The sequence below is a fragment of the Taeniopygia guttata genome, chromosome 4 (assembly GCF_048771995.1).
Source record: "Taeniopygia guttata chromosome 4, bTaeGut7.mat, whole genome shotgun sequence".
In the NCBI taxonomy this organism is placed as follows: domain Eukaryota; kingdom Metazoa; phylum Chordata; class Aves; order Passeriformes; family Estrildidae; genus Taeniopygia; species Taeniopygia guttata.
The window spans coordinates 38,990,782-39,013,119 of NC_133028.1; the positions used below are offsets into that span (position 1 = coordinate 38,990,782).

Consider the following 22,338-nt stretch of genomic DNA (forward strand, 5'->3'; position numbering starts at 1 on the left):
TATTACAGATTAAACTGAATTGTTGAACACTGAATATGTCTTTTCTGTTTATAACGAGAAGGAATGGTTTTGATTTGATATTTTCCAGATACTAGTTAGTATATATCTATTCAGTCTGTTTGAGATTTTACAATCAAAACATTCCCAAGACAAGTGGATGGGGTGTGTGTGTGTGTGTGTAAATCAACACCTCAATTTTACCATTCACTTTTGCTGTCTGTTGAGAGTGTAGAAGTTTAGCATGTTGCAAGGACTTTTCTTATTGATGTAATTTCTGGCAAGAATTTCAGTGACAGACTATTTAAGGCAAATGAAAGAATAAAACTTAAAATATTTGAATGACAGCTGTTTTCGGTGAACAGCAACCAGGGAATTTGTTCATTCACCTCAGCCTTTTATTTATTTATATCAAGAAAACTGCCTTGGAACTCCAAAAGCAACTACTTCTCTTAGTTTTCCAATCAGAGACAATTAGGAGAATGTATCAGTGTCTGTTTTTTGCTGCACTTCTGGTAATAACCTAGATTTTTCCTGTGCAATCAATGAACAATCTTTTTGTGTTCTGCCCTGCTAGCACTTAATTAGATATGATTAATAATTTAATAACTAGATTATTAAGTCATATTTTGGACTGATCAGTATTTCACATTACTTGTATTGACAAAGTGTAGCCCTAGTTAGTAGTTATGGCTTTCAAAACCTATCTACATAAAGAAACCTATACACATAAAGAAAAATATGAAACACTTGGAAATGTGAGTAATGAACCAGCCTTGATGATTTTAAATTATTACTATTTTTTTTAGCATTAGACTTTTTTTTCACCTATTTCCTATGTTGCTGGCAGCAAAAGGAACTTAATTATTCTTTGTAAGAGATAGTATTGTGCAGTGTTCTGAATTTCAGAGTCGAAACTATACTATCTTCATGTGCTTAAAATCTAAGTAAATTAAAAACTTGACCTTGATCATTACCTATATGCCATTGCTTATTTTTCTGTACACTGTAGCTTCTTTCATTAAAATTCTTATGTCTTCCTAAATAGATGTATAATTTAAGAGGAAGGGTAGTCAGGAAGGATCTGGTGGATTCGTTGTTTTCTGTTGTGGTTAACCAGTGGAACAAATTTTGTGTCTGAATTACAGTCTGTAGACTTTATGCTCTATATGTATTTCTGAGGCTGCCTGGTTATGTTAAAATGCTTTCTGGAAGAAATGTTTCTAAAACACTGTAATTATCTTTCTGTATGTTAATTATGATTCAAGAGCTCATTAGAGAAGGATGCTCTCTCAGTAGCAAGATCTAAAATTCTCTGATGGGAACCTTGGGCTTATTTTTCAGTGCAGAGAAAATCAGGCTTGGAGCAAATTGCCTGAATTTTGATTTGCCTCAATTACTTCTCAAAAGCCTGTAGCAGGTGTTAGAATGCTTTTTATTTACAAGTCTCTGATGCTTCCATCTAATAAAACTCTGCCGAGTTATATCAGGAAGTGAGGTGCTTGTTTTGGAATATTCTGTGTGATAATATTCACATGTCTAATTTAGAATATGAATAGCAATAGGGGAAAAAAAGAAGGAAATAATTGTTTTTACTCTATGTTTGCAATTTCTGATTTCTTGTGTCGGATGGGGCTTCTCTCAATAAGATACAAATGAAAACCAAAAGGCACCAGGATGCTGATCTAGATGAAAAATTTATCATTTCCAATGTATTGATTGTTGATTTGAATCACTCAGTTTGTGATGCTGAAATAAATTTCACAAACTAGGTATCAAATTCTATAATAAGTACTACACTATTTACAATAATATAATAGTAATAAATAATACAATATTTATAAAGTTATAAATTGCAATTTTATCTCTTTCATTAAAATTGAATAATCTTGTACATGGGTTTTGATATTCTCAAATATTTCATCCTCTCTCTGTATGAGGTAATTGTATGAAGAGTCCTGTATTGCAATTTGGATGGTTTACCCAGCTTGAAGCAGAACACACTATTGCACACTGTGTTTGTAATGGCCAAATATCACCGTGTCTTAGGCACTGACACCAGCAGAGAGCATATAATATCTCCTGATAGGTTTTATGGTGAAAAAAACATAAAAGAACTTAAGTGTTCTTTTTGAAGAAGTTCTTGCCATGTACTTTGTTTGCCAGAACCAGGATTGCAGCATTTCCAAGATAACCTGTTGCATGACTGAATCTTAAAGAGCAATTGTGTTGTGTTTTGGTACAAGCAGCTACGATGCTCCAAGTTGATCCATAGTTCTTACTGGTCTTTGCCAATTTCATGCTAATCATGAGAATTCTCTTTCAGATTGGTGGTTGCTTTTTCTCAAGAAACCACAAAGCTCCATCCCTTCCAAGTGTAGGTTCTAGATGACTGTAGTGAACAACTGAGGGAAAACTTAGGGCTTTCAAAAAAGAAAACATATCAAGGAAAAAAAAAAATCCTCACTCTTGTAAAGCATAAAATGTCAGCCCTCATAAATGCTTTTACAGTAGGTAATATGATGTATACAAAACTGGCATTAAAATATGAGTATAAATGTTATATTAGTCATCAAATCATTCTTCTTGCTCATAAACAGAATCATTATTATGAAAGCTGAACACTAACCTAGAACTTAGCTCTCATTTACTGTAAACAAAGGGCAAAGTAAAAAAGTTAGTGAAAAGATTTTCTTCATCAGAACAGAATTTGTTTTGAAAACAAAAAAAAGGCAGAAAACCAGAAACTAGAAGTAGATCCATTGCATAAGTAACTGTTGCTGTGCTTTTTAAAACTCTTAGATATGAATATTTTATTTCTGTGTATAGAGAATGCTTTCTGGTTTGTCCATACAATTTATTCTTCGTTTACAATAAGCTTAACAAAAGGCATGATAGCAGAATTTACCTAAGTCTGCCTGAAAATTGAACTGAATAAAATTGCATTACTATATAATGGTATTAAATACATGGGGACAACCATCAGAAAATAATTCACATTGACACATCCAGATAAAACTGCATATTTGTATGAAATGTGTTGTGCCATAATTTTCATGTTTTTATACAAGCTCACTCAGTGTTCATTGCCCACATATCATTTTAAGTTTTGTTATCACAGAATTCAGTCCTATCCTGTGATAGCCAATATTGTACAGAAGCAGCTATGATTTGTTTCCAGTAAATGGAGTATGGAAGTTATTACATATGCTTATTATTTATAATTATTTTAATTGTTACCATAATTATAAACAGTAATTATGATCTGTAACATACCTATTAGGTATGTACTCCAGAAATCTTTGCACAGCATTTGTTTTTTCACCATGGCACTCAGAAACACATTTTGTGTATTTGTCCTAAAAAAAAATTCAATTAAGCAAACTTTGTTTCTACAGTGGTAAAATATTGGCGGTGGTGGGGGGTGGGTCATGCAGTTTTATATTTATTGCTCTTCATAAAAATACAGTATCTCTTGTTTTTCACAGTGATGCATTCTCAGGGTTTCACTTCTTTTGGTTTAGTCATTTCAATATTCTTACTACAACTCTTTTGCTTTGGCACGTTTAGGCTTCTCTCTTCCTTTAGGGCTGGAATAAATAGACATCAAATACACACCAGAATGGAGTTGTTCAAGCATAAGAATGATATCCTCACAGATGGGGTTTTATCCAGTCTGTCTCCTGCACAGTCCACCAGACCCAAGGAAGAACATGGTGGGTGTGTGCGCTCACATGCACTTGTGGGGGGAGCATGGCAGGAGTGTCATCTGAGTGAAAGCTGTTCAGGATATAGGAATGTTTTGAGGGATTCGGTCTTGCAGATAGAGGTATGTGTGAAAACAGATGCCCTCTTTGGAACAGAAATTCAAAATGGTTCTCTGAGTACTGCCTACCTTTAGAAATAAAGGGTAGAAGAATCCAGTAACAAAGAAAATACAGATTTTGTGCTTCACCTTTCCTATAGGCTAAATTTCCATTTAGCTCCCTCCAGACAGTCAAAAGCTGCTGGTCTCATGGCTCTGCACCTTTTGTGTAAAACCTGGCACATCCTTTCTTCCAATTACCTATATTTTTTTAAAGAAGTATGAAACATTTTTATTAAGAAAGTGATAGTGACTAGAAAGATGTATCCTTGAAGAGAATTGTTAATAAAAAATACCGTGTTGCTACGATACGAAGACTAATGCATACTATAATCCATCTGATAATTCAAAGCTTAGCTAGCAGTGCTTCTATGCCTATACAAAAAGTGGGTTTTTTAGTCAAACCTGTACCTTGAAAATAAAGATTAACATAGATTAGTAAGGCAGGAGAAAACAACTTAAACAAGCTGATTGAATTTACAAGTTAAAGCTGTAATCACTTGTTTGTGTCGTTTTTCAAATGATAATATGGATTTGCTATTTGCAATTTTGATTTTAGATTTCAAGCCACTTTATAACATGAACATACCGACTTTTAAAGATGCTGAGTGGTATTGTCTGGCAGAATCCTAAGGATTTTTCTTCTTCCTTGTGTGTTACTTTTCCCTTAATTCCTTCTCTTCAGAGGCAGATGAAAGCGGGGGGAGGAGACAAGGAGAGAAAGAAAAGGTTTGGAGAAGAATTGTGCAAGGAATAATTTACAAAAAAAGAAAACCTGTGAAAGAATATTTAACAGAAATTCAGTTACCAATTAATGCAACAGTTGCTGTAAAGGCATCAACCAGATTAAAACAACTTTGAAATCTGAGCACAAAGCAGGGAACTCTATCATAAAGAAAGAAATAAAGAAAAGAAAAATATAACAGCCAAACAAACCAAAATGAGAAACCCCTTCTCCCAAACCCATGTACACAAATTTTAGTTGCCATCAAGACCGATCTTGTGAAATAACACCCACCGTGGGTCACCTTCACCATGTTTTGGAACTTTTTAGACCTGAGGAAATGTCCACATAAAAGTTCATAGAGGTGGATGTTTCCTGCAGAATGTTGCATTGTTTACAAAGCAGAAATTTTCAGATTAAAATACACAGGCTGGGTGTCCTGCTGAGTTTATTGCTAGACAAACTGCTCTAATCTTCTAAGGGATCCATTCCTTTGTGTGCTGTTTCTCAAACAGGATAGAGTTTCAGCTTTTTAACTATAATGGCTGGAGTATTCTGTGATGCATCACTGCTCCTAGAGCAAACTCAGTAGGAGAATAAAAGCATTAGACATGTTCCCTGTCTGCCCTATCACCCAGCAATTGTCTGCAGCTTTCTTCTTCAGCAGTGTTCTAAGTTGACCAGCTTTTGGAAATGCCTCTATTCAGAACAGACAGGAGAGGATTCATTAGCCTTTCTGGTGATAGCTGTGAGGCCATTTTATATAAGCTGTCCATTACATCATCTGGTTTTTCAATTTAAAGCTTCACTCCCTTACTATGGGATTCTTTGTACTACTAGAATCTTATTTTACTCAGCTTTTCTGTTAAGCCAAAGCAGATCCCTTCTATGTTCTTAAGAAGAGCACAACTTGACTCATGTTCTTGCACTAGATCCATCATGAAGATTAAGCAATAGATGGCCTCTAAGGACTTTTTTCCTTATTTTATTTTATTTTAATTTATTTTATTTTATTTTTATTTTATTTTATATCTGTAAACTTCTATCAGATCCTGAACACCTAAGTAAAAGCAGTCTTCATTTGAAATTCTTACTGTTTTCACTGGTTGTACTTATTTCTGTCCCCCATTTTCTGTCTTTACTGGTTTTCTAACACAGACACATGTGTGTGACACTGAAGTTCCCTTGTGTTGGGTAAGTGATTATCATCTCGCTTATCCTGAAAACTCTGTATTTACCAGTACACTGCTTGAAAAGCACACTACCAACATGCCAAAAATAATTATGGATGAGTGCTCTGTCATGTCTGTTAATTGAATTGCATATCCTTGACAAGAGAGTTCATCTAAACTGGCCAAGACAGCAGAAGGTGGTGATGGGGGAATCTCTCTCTAATAACAATCTTTTTGAAATGCCAAACCTGATCAGCTGGAGTTGGCGTTATTCCTTAGACCTCTTCCTTGTGTTGATGGCATAGAGAAATGAACTGCCTTGCTTATAAATTAATTGTGAGACAGCTTTATTTTGAATTACTACATTTAATTCTGCTACTGATGTAGTTTGTTATGATAAAATTAGTACAGTGCTTGTTTAGTGTTCCCATTCTAGTGAGCTGTACAATATACCTGTCTGAAGAAGACATTCATTCAAGGAAAACTATTACATTTTTTTTTTTTGTTATTCAGCCTCCCAGGTGGAATTTGAGTCCTCAGCATCAGTCTACTCCCTCTATTCACTAAATACAGTATCTCAAAACACTCAGTGTGCTGTATAGCAAAATAGGAATGGGATAGCAATTATAGCAATAAGAGCTGTATGTCTGCTTGAAACTGTTTCCAACATCTGTTGCATTCCCAAAAGAGCTGGACTGATAAGACATGAGCAGAATATATTCAAATTATAATGTTCTGGTTTGTCAGATATGCTTTGAAAATACACAGTTCTCTCTGCAAACACAATACCCAAGTAAATGCCCCTTTAGATATCTTTGTTCTCAGACTGGATTTAAGAGATATTATTGTTTAATTTTTTTTCAATTCCTTTGAGATCTATGGCCTGTAGAAGAGATGGCAAAGAGGGAATATTGCCAAAAGAACTGGGGTGGCAAAAGAACCTAGAGGCAGTGCTGGTAGCAGAAAGAGGATAGAGTTACTGCTGTCAGAACAGGGTAAGATGAAAAAGTAAAGGGGTTTGGGGATAGAGGTCTCTAGTAGGCATCCAGCTGAGTTGAAATTTGCAGATTTTTAAAAACAGCTCATCTAGCTGTGAATTATTATATTCATATGACATGTGGTAGCAAGGACAGACATGACATTAGCAGGTCCTTCCACTCCTATTTAATTTACAAAGACTGGACCTATTTACAAAATAAAGGCCTCCATTTCCTGTGAGGGACACAGATCAACATCAGAAAATTAATTTCAGAAACACTTAACCCTTTTGGTTTTAGAAATCATTCCATCAGTTCATTTTTTTTCCCCATGACATCAAGCACTTTTAAGATTCAGCTGGACGGGGTGATGGGACATGATGTCCACACTGTGCTTTTGCCAAGAAAGGTTGGACTAGGTGATCCTTGAGGTCCCATCCCACCTGGTATTCTATGAATCTATGATTTTACCATGAAAAGCTAATTTAATGTAGATAAATGTATTTAAATTTAGATAATGTAGATAAAAATTTGTGTCACAAAGTTGTAGAAATCTAATTAATTATATTTAATCAGAGGTAAGAATCTGAATTATCTTGTGTATAACTTGTCATGCTTTGTTTTTGAAGACTTAAACGGCACATTGGCTTTTTGCCTACCAGCTTTCATATTTGCTCCAATAGGGCTTAAACAGACAAGTAAAAAGCATCCATTTTGTAAAAGATACTTATGTAAATTGGTTTCGAAGGAAATAAACTTTTCTATGAGTTATGTACAACTAAACATAGCATCATGCCTGCACTGGGGAACTAGAAAGTAAATTTGACTCAGCAGGGCTGAAACAGTCCAGACTTCTTGACAGTTGAAAATGAAATATAAGATTTAAGTAGTCAAACTGATAATGTAATTTTTATCTTCAAATAATTAGATTTCTGCTGGTCTGCAGTTCCAAATCATAAGTGTAAAAGCTTTTCAATGAGTTTGTTTAGTTTTTGGCTTTATTTCAGATCTCATAAGAACTGTCTAGCTGGCTTCCTGCTTTAATAGCTGCTGAAAGTTTCTTGAACTTGTGCAGACCTACTGTATAGTTACTGGGCCAGCTTAGTCAGTCTCCTTATCCCTTCAAATGGTACTGCTTCTGGCAAAGTGATGTAAAACTTCCTTTTACTGCATGGAGTTGACCTGACCACTATTTAAGACTAGGCCAAATCCCTGAGATCCCAAAAGAAGCAATGGTAACAGTCCTGGAGCTGTGAGGGGAAAAAAGAAATTAGCTCATCATGAGGGATGAATTCAGGACTCCACACTCGACTCTGGGGCTGGATTTCTTCAGCAGTCTTTCAGCTGGGGCTTAGTCTGGAGGGATGGTTTTTCAAGCAGCAGCAGCACGTAACCCAGTAACAGTAGTTATTGGTGCTGATGTCTGCATCTTTCCTCATTAAGTAGCTTAAGACATGCCTAATTACTTAATGCTAATCTCAGAGGCTGAGATGGAAGGAGATTATATATCCAATCATGCATCTAACATGTTTCCAATATGTATATAAGAAAAACTCATGCTCTGTCCCAATTGCATGTAATTGAAATACTGCTTTTGTAGAAATGAAGATATGAAATACGATTTCTCTCGCAGATACTTGTCCATTTCTTCCAATAGGACACTGCATTTATACACACTAATGTTTCTCCTTTGATGGTGAATCCAGACATGGCAAAAAGTTGGAACACAAGGATTGTGCAAATAAATTTATCAATCGCTTTATCAATCTAATTTCTCATTTTAGCTTAGTTGTTGTATCTCTGAGTTTTGTTCATGGAACTAGAAGTAAAGGATTAGTAATATTGTTGTGGGTTTGGTGTATTTTTGTAATATTAATCAACAGGTAAAAGTGGCTACTTGAATTCCAGGAGCTAGAAAATTGTTTTCTTGCAAAACCACTATTCTTAAGTCTCAGCTGGTATCCATAAAAAAGCAGAAATACACATAGTGGTGACTGATGTTTCCAAAAGATGTATGCATTAAATAGCATGGATATTGAGAATCTCAGCTAAAAGTGAAGTGTTGGCAGGTACTTGCTGTTTGTAATTATTTTTGTTTGTACTACTAATTTTTCAACACCTTTTTAACACTACAAAAATGTCTGTGCTGTCAAATAATTTCAATTATATGACTGAATTTGATTTGCTAGTACAAAACACCTGGATAACAGGCTTTACATCTTTGTATGATTTGTACTTTGTACTCTTGCTTAATAGTCATCCTTGCCTTACATCTGGTGCACGATCTTGTGGAATTCTGAGGCTTGTGGTATTTTGTCTGCATTTGGAAGTGGTGATCACAGTGGGGTAGATGGGGTTGCATGCTAAAAACTAATACTTCTGATCAGCTACAGGAATGTCACAGCCTTAAGAATGATTTGTATTGAACCCATTTCCCACAATACTGTGTCTTGTGAGGGGCCCTGAATAATCACAATGCCTTGGTTTTACATTTGGATTCCATACAGTTCTGCTGCCAGTAGATAGCAAGGCAGATTGAAATGGTTTGCTGTTAACACCATCAAAATATGTTTTCAGTGAAAGTATTGGGTAACTGAATCTGCAATTTGTAGCAACAACCTTATGAGCAAAATGTCACATACTAAACATGTTTTATATCTCTTCTGCTGTTTGAGGACGTGATCAGCTCTGTAGAGCTGCACTTTGAATTTTTCTGGCTCATCTCAGTTTAATATTTTCAGCTCTTCTAGATCTGATTGCCTTGAAGACCTTTTAAAACACACTCTAATCTTCCTGCTGTTTCATCAGTCCACTCAACTTAAGTTAGCTTGGCTTCTCCATCACTCAGTGTATTGCAAATGCACTTCATGTGATTGGGAAAGGCATCATCATGGTTGGTTGACTGCATGAAAGAAAATCAGTACTTTTTCCCTTAAGACATTTACAGTAGAGCCAAATGAAAATTCAAATGCTGAAAGCTGCTTCCTCAAACAGTGACAAAAAGTAGTCAAGAGCAAATGAGAGCTCAAACGCTTCAGGCGTACTTAGTTCCACAAATAGGTTTCACTTTTGTTCAAGCTTCCTGTATTTTGCCAGCTTCTGTGTGTTCAACAGTGAGCTATGAACAGCAGAAACAGTTGTTTTAATTTTGTGATCATGTGGCAAAGCAGTAAGATATCTGCAATGTATTTCATGGACAAAGATTCCAAACTGTCTAACTTATTTCAACAGGCAAGCAGTCCTACAACAGGAACAGCTCCCAGGAGTCAATCTCGGTTGTCTGTCTGCCCCTCCACTCAGGACATTTGTAGGTATGTGCTGAGAAAAATATACTTTCATCTGACTGATACTTGTTAGTTGCTTTTATGAAATATTATGTAGCTCTTGCTTCTGCTTAACTTTATTCATAATTGACATAGACTTTAGTTTTCTTTTGATCTCTCTTTGTTTTGGTTTTGTTTTTGCATTTTAGTCTCATGTTTTTCCATTAAAATTCATGTTCTCATTCTCATCCTTTTTTTTTTCCTGTGTGTGATTTCTCTTTCCAACCACCCTTACCATTTCCATCCCTTTCCTTTGCTTACTGCTTTGTCCAGATCTACTACCTTGCATGATTTGTCAGAAGATGAGCTTGAGCATGCAACCCCTGTCATGGTCCTGGCCCCTTCTAATAGGGAGCCTGGTGGTAAGAAACTCATAAAACGAAGGTTTAGGCGGAAAAGAGAGGCTGGAGACAATGGTGAGCACACAGAAAAGAAAGGGAAAGGGAGAAACTGTAAATTGCATCCTGAACCTCCGAGATCCAGCTGGAACGCATCTGATTCATCTTCATCTTCGGATGAGAGTCAGTGGGCTCAGGCTAGGAGGAGAGCAAGAGAAAAGGCCAGGATGGCCAGGAGAGGGAGAAGAAACAATAGATCATGCAGTAACCAGGATGGGTCCTCAAACAATAATGCTGTTGAGCTTGTCACGTTGGGAACAATGGGAAAAGAGAAACAAGAGGTGTCCGACCCTGAGAATCCTACTTTAAATCACCGCCGAAGGATTCCAAGGCCTAAGGAATCACAGTCTTCAGCATCATCTCAGGAAGCAAGGATTTCCTCAAGAAAATGTGGGAAGAGCAAAGGGAAAAGCTACCACAGAGACCGGCAGCCTGCACCTTTCCTTAGGCACACGAAGGACTCCTTTGCAGAGGCGGGCTCTGGCAGCGATGCTCTGGCAGTCCCAGATCATGGAACACCTGCTGGGGCAGGGCCCACTGTGCCTCATGCTGTTCAGAAGCCTCCAGTGTTGTATGATGACTGGTCTGATGATTTAGAAGTATGCAGGTTAGTCCCTTATAAGAAGAATTTAGCACTCTTCTCCCTGCCATGGTCTGTGTGGCTTTTCTTTGTCTGCTTTGTCGCTATTTCTCAGTAATAAACTGCTAGGCAGGAAATAACACAAGAACCTTTGCTACTGAGAAGTTAGCATATCTGAATCTGAAGAGATACTTCTCTTATTTAAAAGGAATAATCTTACAAAGGTACTAAATGTTTGTCTTTGCTCCATGAAGATGGACCCACTCTGTCCTCTCGCAGAGCATTGCTTTTTAAAATCTCCAGCCAGAGGCAGAGAATGAAGCAGGGTGCCAGATAGCTTAGTACAATGGGATATGGAGCTTTTCCTCCTTAAGTGATCAGTTCAAATCCAGCTTTGGTCCCTCTATGTAATTTTTCAATTACTTATATGAAATAAATTTATGGTCTTGATTCGGTGTCCCTGAGAGTTGCCATTACCTCATGAATACAGTGGATGGTGCCTGGAGAACATCGTCTCTAGTAGGGCATAATTTGTCTGTGTTTTTGCACTGCAAAACACCTCCACACTGTAAATGTGTATGGGCTGTTAGTTCAGTCACCCCTCTCAAGAACTGGAATGATACAAAAGGGTGATTGGGCAGAATAAGCAGAAAAATAAGTTTTGGGAAAGAAAAACTAGCACCAGTTCAGAAGTTCAGACCTCTGAAAATCTGATGCCCTTGCTGTGAAGCATGCAACCAGAAGGTGAGCATTTTACCCTGGAAATCAGATGAAGTTAGCCACTCTGAGCTAACGTCCAAATTTGAAGTACACAGCTGGGAACATTTGAGTTACTTCGTTCAGTGGTAAATGAAAATGCACCATCCCGTAAGTCTAACAGAACTGAAACAAGTATTTCCTTTTTTTCTCCCTCACCAAACCTGTGAGCCAGCATTGGCTCTCATCTACAAAGTGACAGTCAGGCTTGGTTTCTTCATATGGTAACCCAAAACTTCCCACTTTTCTTTGCTGGGAAGAATTTGTGTGGAAATGTAAACAGTGGATGAGGAAGTTCATGATGGCACATCATGCAGTCTCACAGTACGCTTTAACCTAGTGAAACACTGTAAAGATCTTATTTCTAAAAAGAAAAGAGGTAATATACAGGCATTTTGTGGATTGTTTTGCAGCAGAAGATATACTACGCACTCCTTTTTATACTTACCAAGCAAAAACGCACATTTCCACTCTCTGTCCATTGTCTGTCATAATAATTTAAGGTTCTTCAAAGTCCAGCTGTGGTTGTTCATGAGTTTATGTATTAGGACCAGGCTTGGGTTCTCTCTGCCTTATAGAAATGCAAAGAAACAGCAACAGTGGTGAACCATGTTATTGAAATTTATCTACAGGGCAGGATTCAGAGGTGCACAGAAACTACAACAGTTTCAGTGTTGTCTTCTATTTCTGAACTACCCAGATTGAAGATCCAGTGTAGTACATACATACATAACAGGTCATTTAATAATTGTTAAGAATATGAGCTACCCGAAACCTGAAAAAATAAAACTTCAGCATGGGTCTTCATATGGGCTTCATTATACTGTAGTAAAAAATACACAAATAAATAGAGGTGTGTGTGAGTATATAGATATACCCACACACACATATACATATATGGTATATGTGTGTATATATATATAAATATAAAAAAATAAAATTTTGTAAATGCATTGCGAAGGTTAGTCCTAGTTGTTGCCTAAGTCACCAAACTTAGAATTTGCTTTCAGATGAAAAGTGAATTCCAGTCTTTTGTTTGTCTTCTGAGCCCAGTGAATTTTATTATAATTTCTCAGGCACTTTTTGCAAGACTTGGAGCTTGGTTCAAGGATGGACCTTTTGGATGTGCATGCAGACTTTTCAGCCAGGCTCTTATGTAGTTGAGGAAAGTTGGAAAGTTTTGATAGGTTTTGCCCTGAGGCTTAGAATCAGTGGAGATGTTCTTTGAACAACCAGCATTAAACTTAATATGGTTGATAACGAGACCTGTTCAGCAAAATTTCTCAAACCAGTCAGAAATGCATTTTTCTATGTCAGGGATAATAATACTACTATTTTTTTGTTGTTGCCATTATCAGATGCATCATAATGACTGTATCTAGGAAAAGCGTAGCAAAATCAAAAGCCTGTTAATTTTTTATTGCTGATAAGTTGTCTTTCTTAATCAGTTTTCAGACAGCTGAAGAAAAAGGAAGACATATTTTTATTACCAATTCAGAACAGACTGTAGTTTCTATTTCTCAGGACGTGTCCATGTGCTTCACTGATTTGTGATCTGTGGTATGTTTTCTTTTTAAAATTCCCAACCCCCAATCTGAAACAAAAACCAAATAATTGCATGTCCATGTAGTTCACATATACACCATTTTTCTGCATGAGAAATACAAAAAAGAGTGGTTTTGTCATGTTTATGCTAAAACTAGGTTTGCATAGCTGGCTGTGATGTGGAAGATTTTTTTTCCTGGGGAGTCTTTTCAAGCTTTTCATCCTAGCTATTCATGTATTTTAGTTGATATGACAGCACTGGCTGACAGGAATGGCCCTCACATAAATGGTATTGTGTGGAAATAGCAGAGGAGCAGGGATCACAAACAACTTGTGGCGACACTTATTTTGTCTCTAAGTTACTGGGTAGACAACTTTTTTATTTATTTCCTCATGGATTGCTGGCAGTTTCTTCACTCTGCATTTAGTGGCATGAGCGGGAATGTGACAGGGCACATTCAATTCCAGCATAAGCACATTAGACAAAGTCAGATGAAGTACAGTACCATTGTGCAATATGTTATTCAGCTAGACTAAGGGGAGCCTTTAGGTCACTTCAGTGAATTGTTTGCCCTTCTAGTGTCACTGATTCTTTCCAGACTGCTGAAAAAAATGTCATGGCATTAATCCTGACCTTTACAGTCTCTTCCCTGGACAACTGCTTTCTCCTGGAGTCCATTAAAAGACAAGGTTTCTTCTTCTGAGATACAGCATAAGTTCTGGCTGTGCTGAGTTGTTTTGGTACCTAATTTAAGTCATTTTTTAAAAATTCACAGGATAGGCTTTCTATATCATACAGTTGGATACCCCTTTTCCTAAGTTGCCCTGTGCCTGAGATTTTCTTCATAAATACTTTATCCAGGAATTTACCATGGCTTGAGGCACAGCTTCAAAAATAGCTTTCTTTGGTCTGCATGTGGATAATCTCCCCAAAGGGAACAGCTGTGTATTGGACATGACAAAGTGAATGGATTGTGAGAAGTTAGTCCCATGGACTTTCACATGGAAATCACTAAGAAAAGAAAATTGAGTTGATATTCCTACTAGTGATTCATAAGTGCTTTATGTATTGATTCAGAATATATCTTGTGGTATTTTATAATTGGTGATATAGTTGAAAGATATTTTCTGTTTAACTAGTTAGGCTTTTGGTGTATAATCTTTTTGTAGTGGTGATTCAGTCCTTTCAGCAAAAACACATGCACTTAAATAAAGTGGAGTTTCTCACTTTGGAAAAAAGATGCTTACTGGGATTCAAATTTTGATTTTGTTGAACCCAGAATGACTCTGCAGTCAGGTATAATGGCAGGCCCTCATTTGAGGAATAGGGTATAACAGTAGGGTATGTGAGAAAACAAGCAGGGAAGGGGAGAAGTAAGGAGATGGTGAAGTTGATTCGTGAGATCTGCAGAGTATATTTCAAGCATAATTTTTTTTAAAATAGTTTTCAGAATCTAATGTCTTAATTAAAAGGCTATTATAAACTTAGGAAAAGACTAATATGGTCTAATATTTTTCTGTGTTAGCACAATTATAAATGGGAAGAATTTGTATATTGTATACTGCACATGGCAAGAGGCAACATGATTGTGTAGTTTCTCTCTGAGATATCAAATGCTTCAGCAGGGTTTTATTTTCTTAATATTGTTTATTAGGACCTGCAAAAAAAGTATTTTTCATGAAATTACTTATATTCTGAAATATTCAGGTAGAAACATGCTCAGGAGATCAGCAGACAGAAAGGTGATTGGTAAGAAATAAGTCCTTGAGGAAGAAAAAACAGAAAGTTGAACAGAAGATAGATATATAGGTTTAAATTGTCCCATTGAATTTTAACACTCATTCTAAATACTTATGCTGAAACCTTGATGTTGGACCCAGTGAAGAAGCTGTAATGCAGAATATGTAGACTTGAAGTACCATCCAGAGCCTTCTAAGATCACCATAAAATGGAAGATGCTCTATTTCCAGACTGTGGTGTTTCGCTGCAGGATTTTTAACCTCTTTCTCCCTGGGATGTTAGTGTGTGCCTTGAGATCTCAGGATGTTAGGAGCTAAGTCTCTGAATCTTGTCCTGCATGTTAATTCCTCACCCCTTTCTCAAAATGAACTGTGACTGCTGCTTGCTTTCCTGTTCAGAGCTTTATTTTTTGCAAAGTGACTTTTTGATAGGAATCTCCTCCTTTTTGAGGAATCTCCTCCTCTGCTTGATGGTCTGGTGGTTCATCAGTCTTTGAAGCAGTATGAAATTCTGGTTAACTCTATTATCTGCCTGATGGTTCAAATCCCCATCTGTCGCCTCTTCAGCCATCTGGTTATGCAATCATGGAAGGTCTCCATGATTCACAAGGATGTAAGGAAGCCGAAGTACGGTGGGTATGTTGTTGTAGTGATTAGGCTCCCTTGTCTGGGGGAGAACTGAGTCCTTGTTTCTTTCAGAACTGATTATTATTTTTAATGGAAATAAGTGAAATGGCACAACTTCCTGTTGGAAACTTACCCTTGTTTTTAAGGGTCCCATTGCTGAATACTTAAAGCTTGCGTATTTTGTGTATGGAGTTCAGTTCCTTAAAGCTTTCAGTTTCACTAGATGGGTGGGAGGAAATCTGTATCCTGTTTTGAGATGCAGTCCCTAGTTCTTTGAACTTGTTTGGTGCAGTAAATCTTGTCAGACACATATCTTGCACTAACAGTGCCTCTGAGGCAGCAATTACTTGTAACTCTTTAGATATCCTATTTATCACCTATAAAGAAAGATTAATAGAAAGACAAGAAATGTCGACAAAATAAAATATGTATGTGCTTTCGCTAATGTTGTTTGCTCTTGGGGCTCTTACAAATTCTCATCACTTTTGCAGAAATGAAGAGAAAGCTTTACGAACTAGGGCCCTTATGAAATTCCACTAGTGTGGTGCAGCATTTTAAAAATGGTTTTTCCTCTAGTCAGGTAGAGACATCTGAATGTATAGCATAATAGAAGGGCAGGAGTGACAGGGAAGAGATATACAAATGGATTACATTTGGTGTGGAGAATTAATGTGCCTCATTCACACCATGTTTAAATGGAGAGGAAGACCAATTTGTCATTTAGATTACTTTGTGATTTAAAAGTGGAAAGAATGGAAATTAGATTAAAAAAAAGAAAAGCCTGTAAAATGAAAGCAAGAGAAACATGGCACTCTGTAGCCTATTGCAAGGTGAACATATTCAGTGAATTTAACCTTTTTTTTCCAAGTGATGAACTGCACATAAGCAGAGATCCATATTTTTGTGGATTCTTTTTATGAATGACAATTTCTTGCTATGAGTTCTTCATAAAGCTGTTTAATTTTAGGTTCTAACTATCTAAAAGTACTGTAAGAAATTTATAAATTGGCAAAAGAGAAAATGACCTTTTTTGGACAGAATAGTTTTCCTAAGAAAAAAATCAAGCAGTAGCAATAGCAATTTTGTGCATCCTTTTGGGAAATCGGATCCTTTTGGTCCAATTAAGATAACCTAGGAGCTCATGGCATTTCATGCTGGCAGCTAATAATTCCCACAGTCAAAAATCAAATCCAGGGATTCATTTGCTCCAACATATTTCAGCTCTGCTGTTTCTTCCTGTCTAAGCTGCCTTTAGCAACAGTGAGATACAGTGATGAGATGTACCCATGAAACAGAGTAAGCATTTTTCTTTGCATAACCATTATGAGTTCATATGTGCTTTCCAGTGAAGGGCAAGATTTTCAATAATTTCTCACAAAAAATATTTCTGGAATAGGTATTGTCTTTCTTGAGCATATTAATATGGAGAAAATATTTCCCTCTTTTATTAAGGAAATCTGTAAAAAGTTCCAAAGTATTTCTCTTGTACTGGTGTTCTTCCATCGTCAAGAAAATGGCAGTGTGGTTATTAGGCATCTGTTATTAGACATTAATTTAGTTCAGTTTGCCTATAAATTGCATCACAGTTGGTGTGAACATGCCACAGTCACAAGGCTGTAGCTCCTTCTAATTTGGTGAGTGAAGGGGCCTCCATTAGTTCAGATAAGGAGCCTGCTTTTGAAGCACATCTGATCAACCTTAGTGTTGCCATGGTTTAGACCACACTGAGAATTTGTCTCAGAGTGTATTCCTGGTCCAGTCCAAAATCAGTTTCAAATAAAAAAAAACACACACCAGGATGGGTTTGGTGTAGATAGCCCAGATTTTAGCACTAGCTGTTTTTTTCCAAGAGATTTCTTACAATTTCACTGTAATGCTTTTTAGCATGGACATAGCTGTACAGCACCCAGAAAATTAAGGAACAATACAGCGTTTACATAATTACATCATTTATAGCACTTAAGCATTATTGCACATCATTATCAGTATGCCAATGCCCCCATATACATTTCTATTTTTTAAGGCCTCAGAGGCATGCCCCTGCATTTTACATTTGCTAATGAGGGTAAAATTTGACCTGGTGTATTTTCAAGGAGGTCTATAAATGCTTCTGTAGCTAAACCCTTGGTCTATGTGTAATGGCCAAAAATCCTTAACAGTTTTACCAGGTACTGAGATAGGGGAGAAATTCCAAATATGGATGGGATCTACAGAGAGAGTTCTGGTGATGCAGAATTACTGCAAACACTTTCCCACCACGCTGCTCCTGGTGACAAGATTCTTAATGTGGCTTGCAGCAGAAGCAGGGACATGCTGAATGATTCTTTATCACTTTCCTTTGGCAGTAGTCATCCATGGGAATCAGCTGGGTAGATGCTGTCCCACAGGAGCACTTGCTGGCAGGGTAGGAGTGGAGCACTAAATCCCACAGGACTCCTGCAGAATAAGTGTGTTTTCCACTTCACTACAGAGGCACAGGGATCAGCCTATTTTCTGTATTTCCAAAGAGTTAGGTGGCTTAGTAGATGACAGGTTAGGGAAACTGCTGGGTTTCCAATGAGAATGGAGATTAGCAGCTATTGTCTTTAATGAGGGTAAAACTGTTAACTGCATGTGAAGAAAAAGCTACAAATCTGTGGGAATCTGCCTGTATCTGTTGCAATAAGCAGCTTAGATGATAACCATCTAGATTGCAGTTTCAATTGCCATGATTTTGCAAGAATAAATAACTGTTGGGAAAACCTGAAAGCTTTCCAAGTGATTTCCTTATTCCATACTGATTTTAGACCTTTTAATCTGAGATTGTTTGTCTGTAGGAAAAATGGAAATGTTTGTCTGCATGGAGGACAAAAAGTCTTAATTTGATGACAAATGAAGGTCAGTCATCCAAGATAACTCTTGCTGTTTTTCTGAAAATCAGCAAAAATCCAATGTCTGCAACTTGTATACTGTTTTCCTGCTTCCTTTTCCGCCTTTTAGCTTTTGCCATGAACAGGACAATGGAAAATATGAGAAAGCAATTAATAGTCATAGAATCTCAGACAGTATGACAACACTAAATTCTGAAGATGCCTCACTTCTGGGTGCTTTCTTTAGCTGCATCCCATAATTTTGATCTGATAAGAAATTCCTTTATATATATATATGTAGTGGCAATATGTTTTGTAAGGAACATACAAGAGCTCTGCTAATTCATATAAGAGCGAACTCTTATATGAATTATGAAAAATCTTTCACAAATACAGATGTTTTCAGTTTTGAAATTATGTATTTTTTCCTGAAAAATATTTTTCTTAATTTGTTGCGTGAACCTGCTGCTTAAGAATGTCCTTCAGAGAATTTTTGTGCCTTTTGTTTTTCATCTGATGTATGCAGTGTTAGAATTAATTTCTATGTTTGGTACATCTGTTTGCTGAAGGTTGTAGAAACAAATTCAGTTCTGTAGAAACAAATTTCTACAGAAATTTCTTGCAATTCTCTGCTAGAAAAATATGTGCTCGATAATTAAAATAATGACTTATATAACAAAAAACTTATGCATAAGGATGACAGCACTGTCAGAGTATTATTTTATAAGGATTCATAGTGAGTTTTATTGAAGAAATATAGACATTCTGTGATCTCAGTGTGTAGGGATGTGTTTGTAGGTGTATATAAATATACACACAAGATTTTGTATATCTGAATCAGAAGGTCATCTAATGCATATATATCCTGTGTTGTTTGATGCATACATGATTCATAGAGCAAAAGCTCCTTTGGACTCTTGTGTTCATCCTTTCCCCTGGAAAAGAAGGGTCCTGTTCATAGACAGGAATCCTTAAAGCACTAAGCTGTCAGAAAAAAAAAAAAATAGTCAAAGGTATTTCTCTCTAATAAGGCCATTTATCTACTAAAGGACTAAAGGGTTGAGAAAAACTGAGTATGTAAATGCTGTAGGTGTGTCTGAGCAACTAAAACAGCAGCTATTAACAATGAGCAGTGCTGCACTGCAAATTGTAAATAAATCAGTACAGATTGAGCAAATTATGTATTTTTTTCTTTATCATAAGAGAGTGGTTTTGGGTTGTTTTCCATTCAGTTAACTTCTAAAGCATGCAAAGAAATTTTACTCTCAGAAAAGTTCTACCAGCTAAATAATCAATCTGATGCATGGAAGTTTCAAACAGTTGTGATCATTTGACAACAGGAAACTAGAATGAAAGTTCTCTACCTCCAGCTTGGTTTAGACATGGTTCAGGTATGTCTGTGCTTTGTATCCCTACCTCCATTCTGTTTGCGCAGCAAACTTCTCACAACTGTCATTAACAATTTACTTTCTCTGATCTGTGATAATTACAATGTACATTATAGATGAACACATCAAAGAGCAAAGATGCAAAAAATTGTGGTTCAGTTCTAATGGCTGAGGAAGACAGAGCAAGTTACCTGCTCCAGGTCTTGAAAAGATGTTTAAACACTTAGCCAACTGTTTGTTACCACAGGCGTCGGGCACCAAAAAATCTCTAGATTGTCATGATGAGTTTAGGTACACAATCATCTTTTAAGCTAATTTCTTCTGGTTAAACAAATAACAGAGAGTTAAATTTCACCGAAGAGACCAAAAAGCATTCAAGCTAATGGAAGCCATGCCTTTGGTCATTTTCTCTGGGCTTTAATTTCTACCAAAATTTGTTTTAATTCTCTTTACATATTTCATGGTTATAAAGCTAGAAGAGGCCATTAGAATATTTAGTTTCAGCTTTATTCATACTGCAAATTCTTTGTGTCATCCTGTTATTTATACAGCTGGCTTGTGGCTTATGTACAAAGAAAGACCAAATAGAATGTATAATGCGTATAGAGTTTTTCTGTAGAAGTATTTCTACTAAGGATTATTTCTATTAATTTCAAATTTGCAGTGTCACTTTATTTGAAGATCCCAGTGGAATTTTAGGCTTGTATTTTAGCTCTGAAAATAATTTTAAACAATCTTGGCAGTAGTAGAAAAAACGGCTATTGGGTCCATAGCTTAGTTATCTAATTTCTAAATAGTTTAAATGCTAAGGCTGTAAAATGAATTATGTATGGCTTGAATTTAAATGAACAAAGAAGGCTCATCTTCCTTTGGGGAATAGCTTTAATTTACAAAGAAAATTATGGTTTTTATGTAACTCTCAGTTGGGAATGCATTTGTTAGAAAAATAACTATTCAGTGTTTTGAAAATATAGTTCTGTTTAAGCTGGAGGCTCAGTATGAAATCACCATATAGGCTATTCCCATCTAAGAACTAAGCTACTGCTGCACCTAATTCAGCTGGATTAGCAAAGACTGTGAATTGAGTTCCTGTAAAATGTGTCTCAAAAAATGAAAATGTGCAAGAAGGAAGTTGTGGGTAATTTGTTCTCCTCTTCACTGCTGCGAGGCATGAAATCCTGTGTGAGCACCACTGCAGAAATTGCAACCTGGTTTTTGTGGACCGGTATTCAGAGCTTCATTTATCTCTTGGATTTTTTTTGGTTTCTTTATTTCTGTATGTCCAGCAAAGTAGCTTTGTTCCGATTTCCCATTATCATAGATAGATTTTCTCATGGCTCTGGGCTACACTGTGGAAGAATAGTGGAGCTGCCAGTTTTGATCTGTAGTTCTTTCATGTGGAGACATTGGAATTTCCTGCTCCCCTGCTTATAGGCTTGGCAGCCTCAGAGCTGTGTAGTAGCCAGTCTTTCCTGGGACATCTTTGTCAGGTTACCTCCTGACATACATCAGGATCTCCTGCTCTAAAGAGGTCACCCACCTTCCCAGTAGGAAGACAATCTTACTTTGAAGCTCTCCTACCCCTTTTCTGACCTCAGAGGTGGTACAGTCACAGTTTTCTCTGTGAAAGGGTGAATTATTCCTCAGATGTGTTCAGACAGTTCTGCATCTGCGCTGTCTGAGGGTGCCATTCCTAAGTACTAAGTTTCTAAGGCCCAAGTTTTATTCGTGTGACAATAGGATCTGTGCTATTATTGCTACTTCTTTATTTTGAAATAGGATTTCTCAGGATTCAGATCTTTTTTGTTTGTTTGTTTGTTTGGGGTTTTTTTTTTTATTGCATGCCAGCTTGACACTTCAGACGCTCATTAGACCTTGGGTGCTTTTTTGTGTTTATCTAGGTTGGGGATGGGAGGGAATTACTTTTCAATTGAGGTGAACCTCCTTGAATACCTCAGGTGTTTGGTTAAGCCTTCTGCTCTTTGTAAAGCTTTTTCTGCCTTCAAAGAGATGCTTGCCATCAAATCTGACATTGTTTTTGATGGGTGAATGTTTTCCTGATGTGATCCGAGACTCTTTGGAAGAGGGGAGAATCAGCAGGACACTTGGACATATGTCACAGAAAAATCCATTTAGATGATAATGTTAGGACACTGATCACTTTATGCAAAACCACAACATGAAAAGCTCTGTATCCCATCATAAGGTAAAACAGTTCTGGGACCAGCCTCTATCTTAGTGTCTGCTTACAGAGTAGTTTTCATTTTCCCAGATAATGCAGCTGTCTGCCTAAAAGGGACAGTGAGGAATGAAAAAAATGACCATGAGTTTTCAATACCTGCCTCCTAAAAAGTGTGCATGCGTGTACACGCTGTGCCATTTGCACGACTCCAGAGT

At 36.8% G+C, this 22,338-nt stretch overlaps 1 protein-coding gene across 13 annotated transcripts in view; it reads left to right on the forward strand.

Annotated features, from left to right (window-relative positions):
- Nucleotides 1-22,338, forward strand: part of MARCHF1 (membrane associated ring-CH-type finger 1) — a 222,783-nt gene that overhangs the window by 177,329 nt on the left and 23,116 nt on the right. For 9 of the 13 annotated variants that reach the window (XM_072928432.1, XM_030271420.4, XM_030271416.4 and 6 more), the window contains 2 exons: nt 9,967-10,046; nt 10,332-11,063. In XM_072928432.1, coding sequence (XP_072784533.1) covers nt 9,967-10,046; nt 10,332-11,063 — 812 coding nt within the window. Of the gene's footprint in view, nt 1-3,567; nt 3,714-9,966; nt 10,047-10,331; nt 11,064-22,338 lie in introns of all 13 variants that reach the window. The other 4 variants (XM_072928437.1, XM_030271422.4, XM_072928439.1 and 1 more) reach the window with 2 other exon arrangements.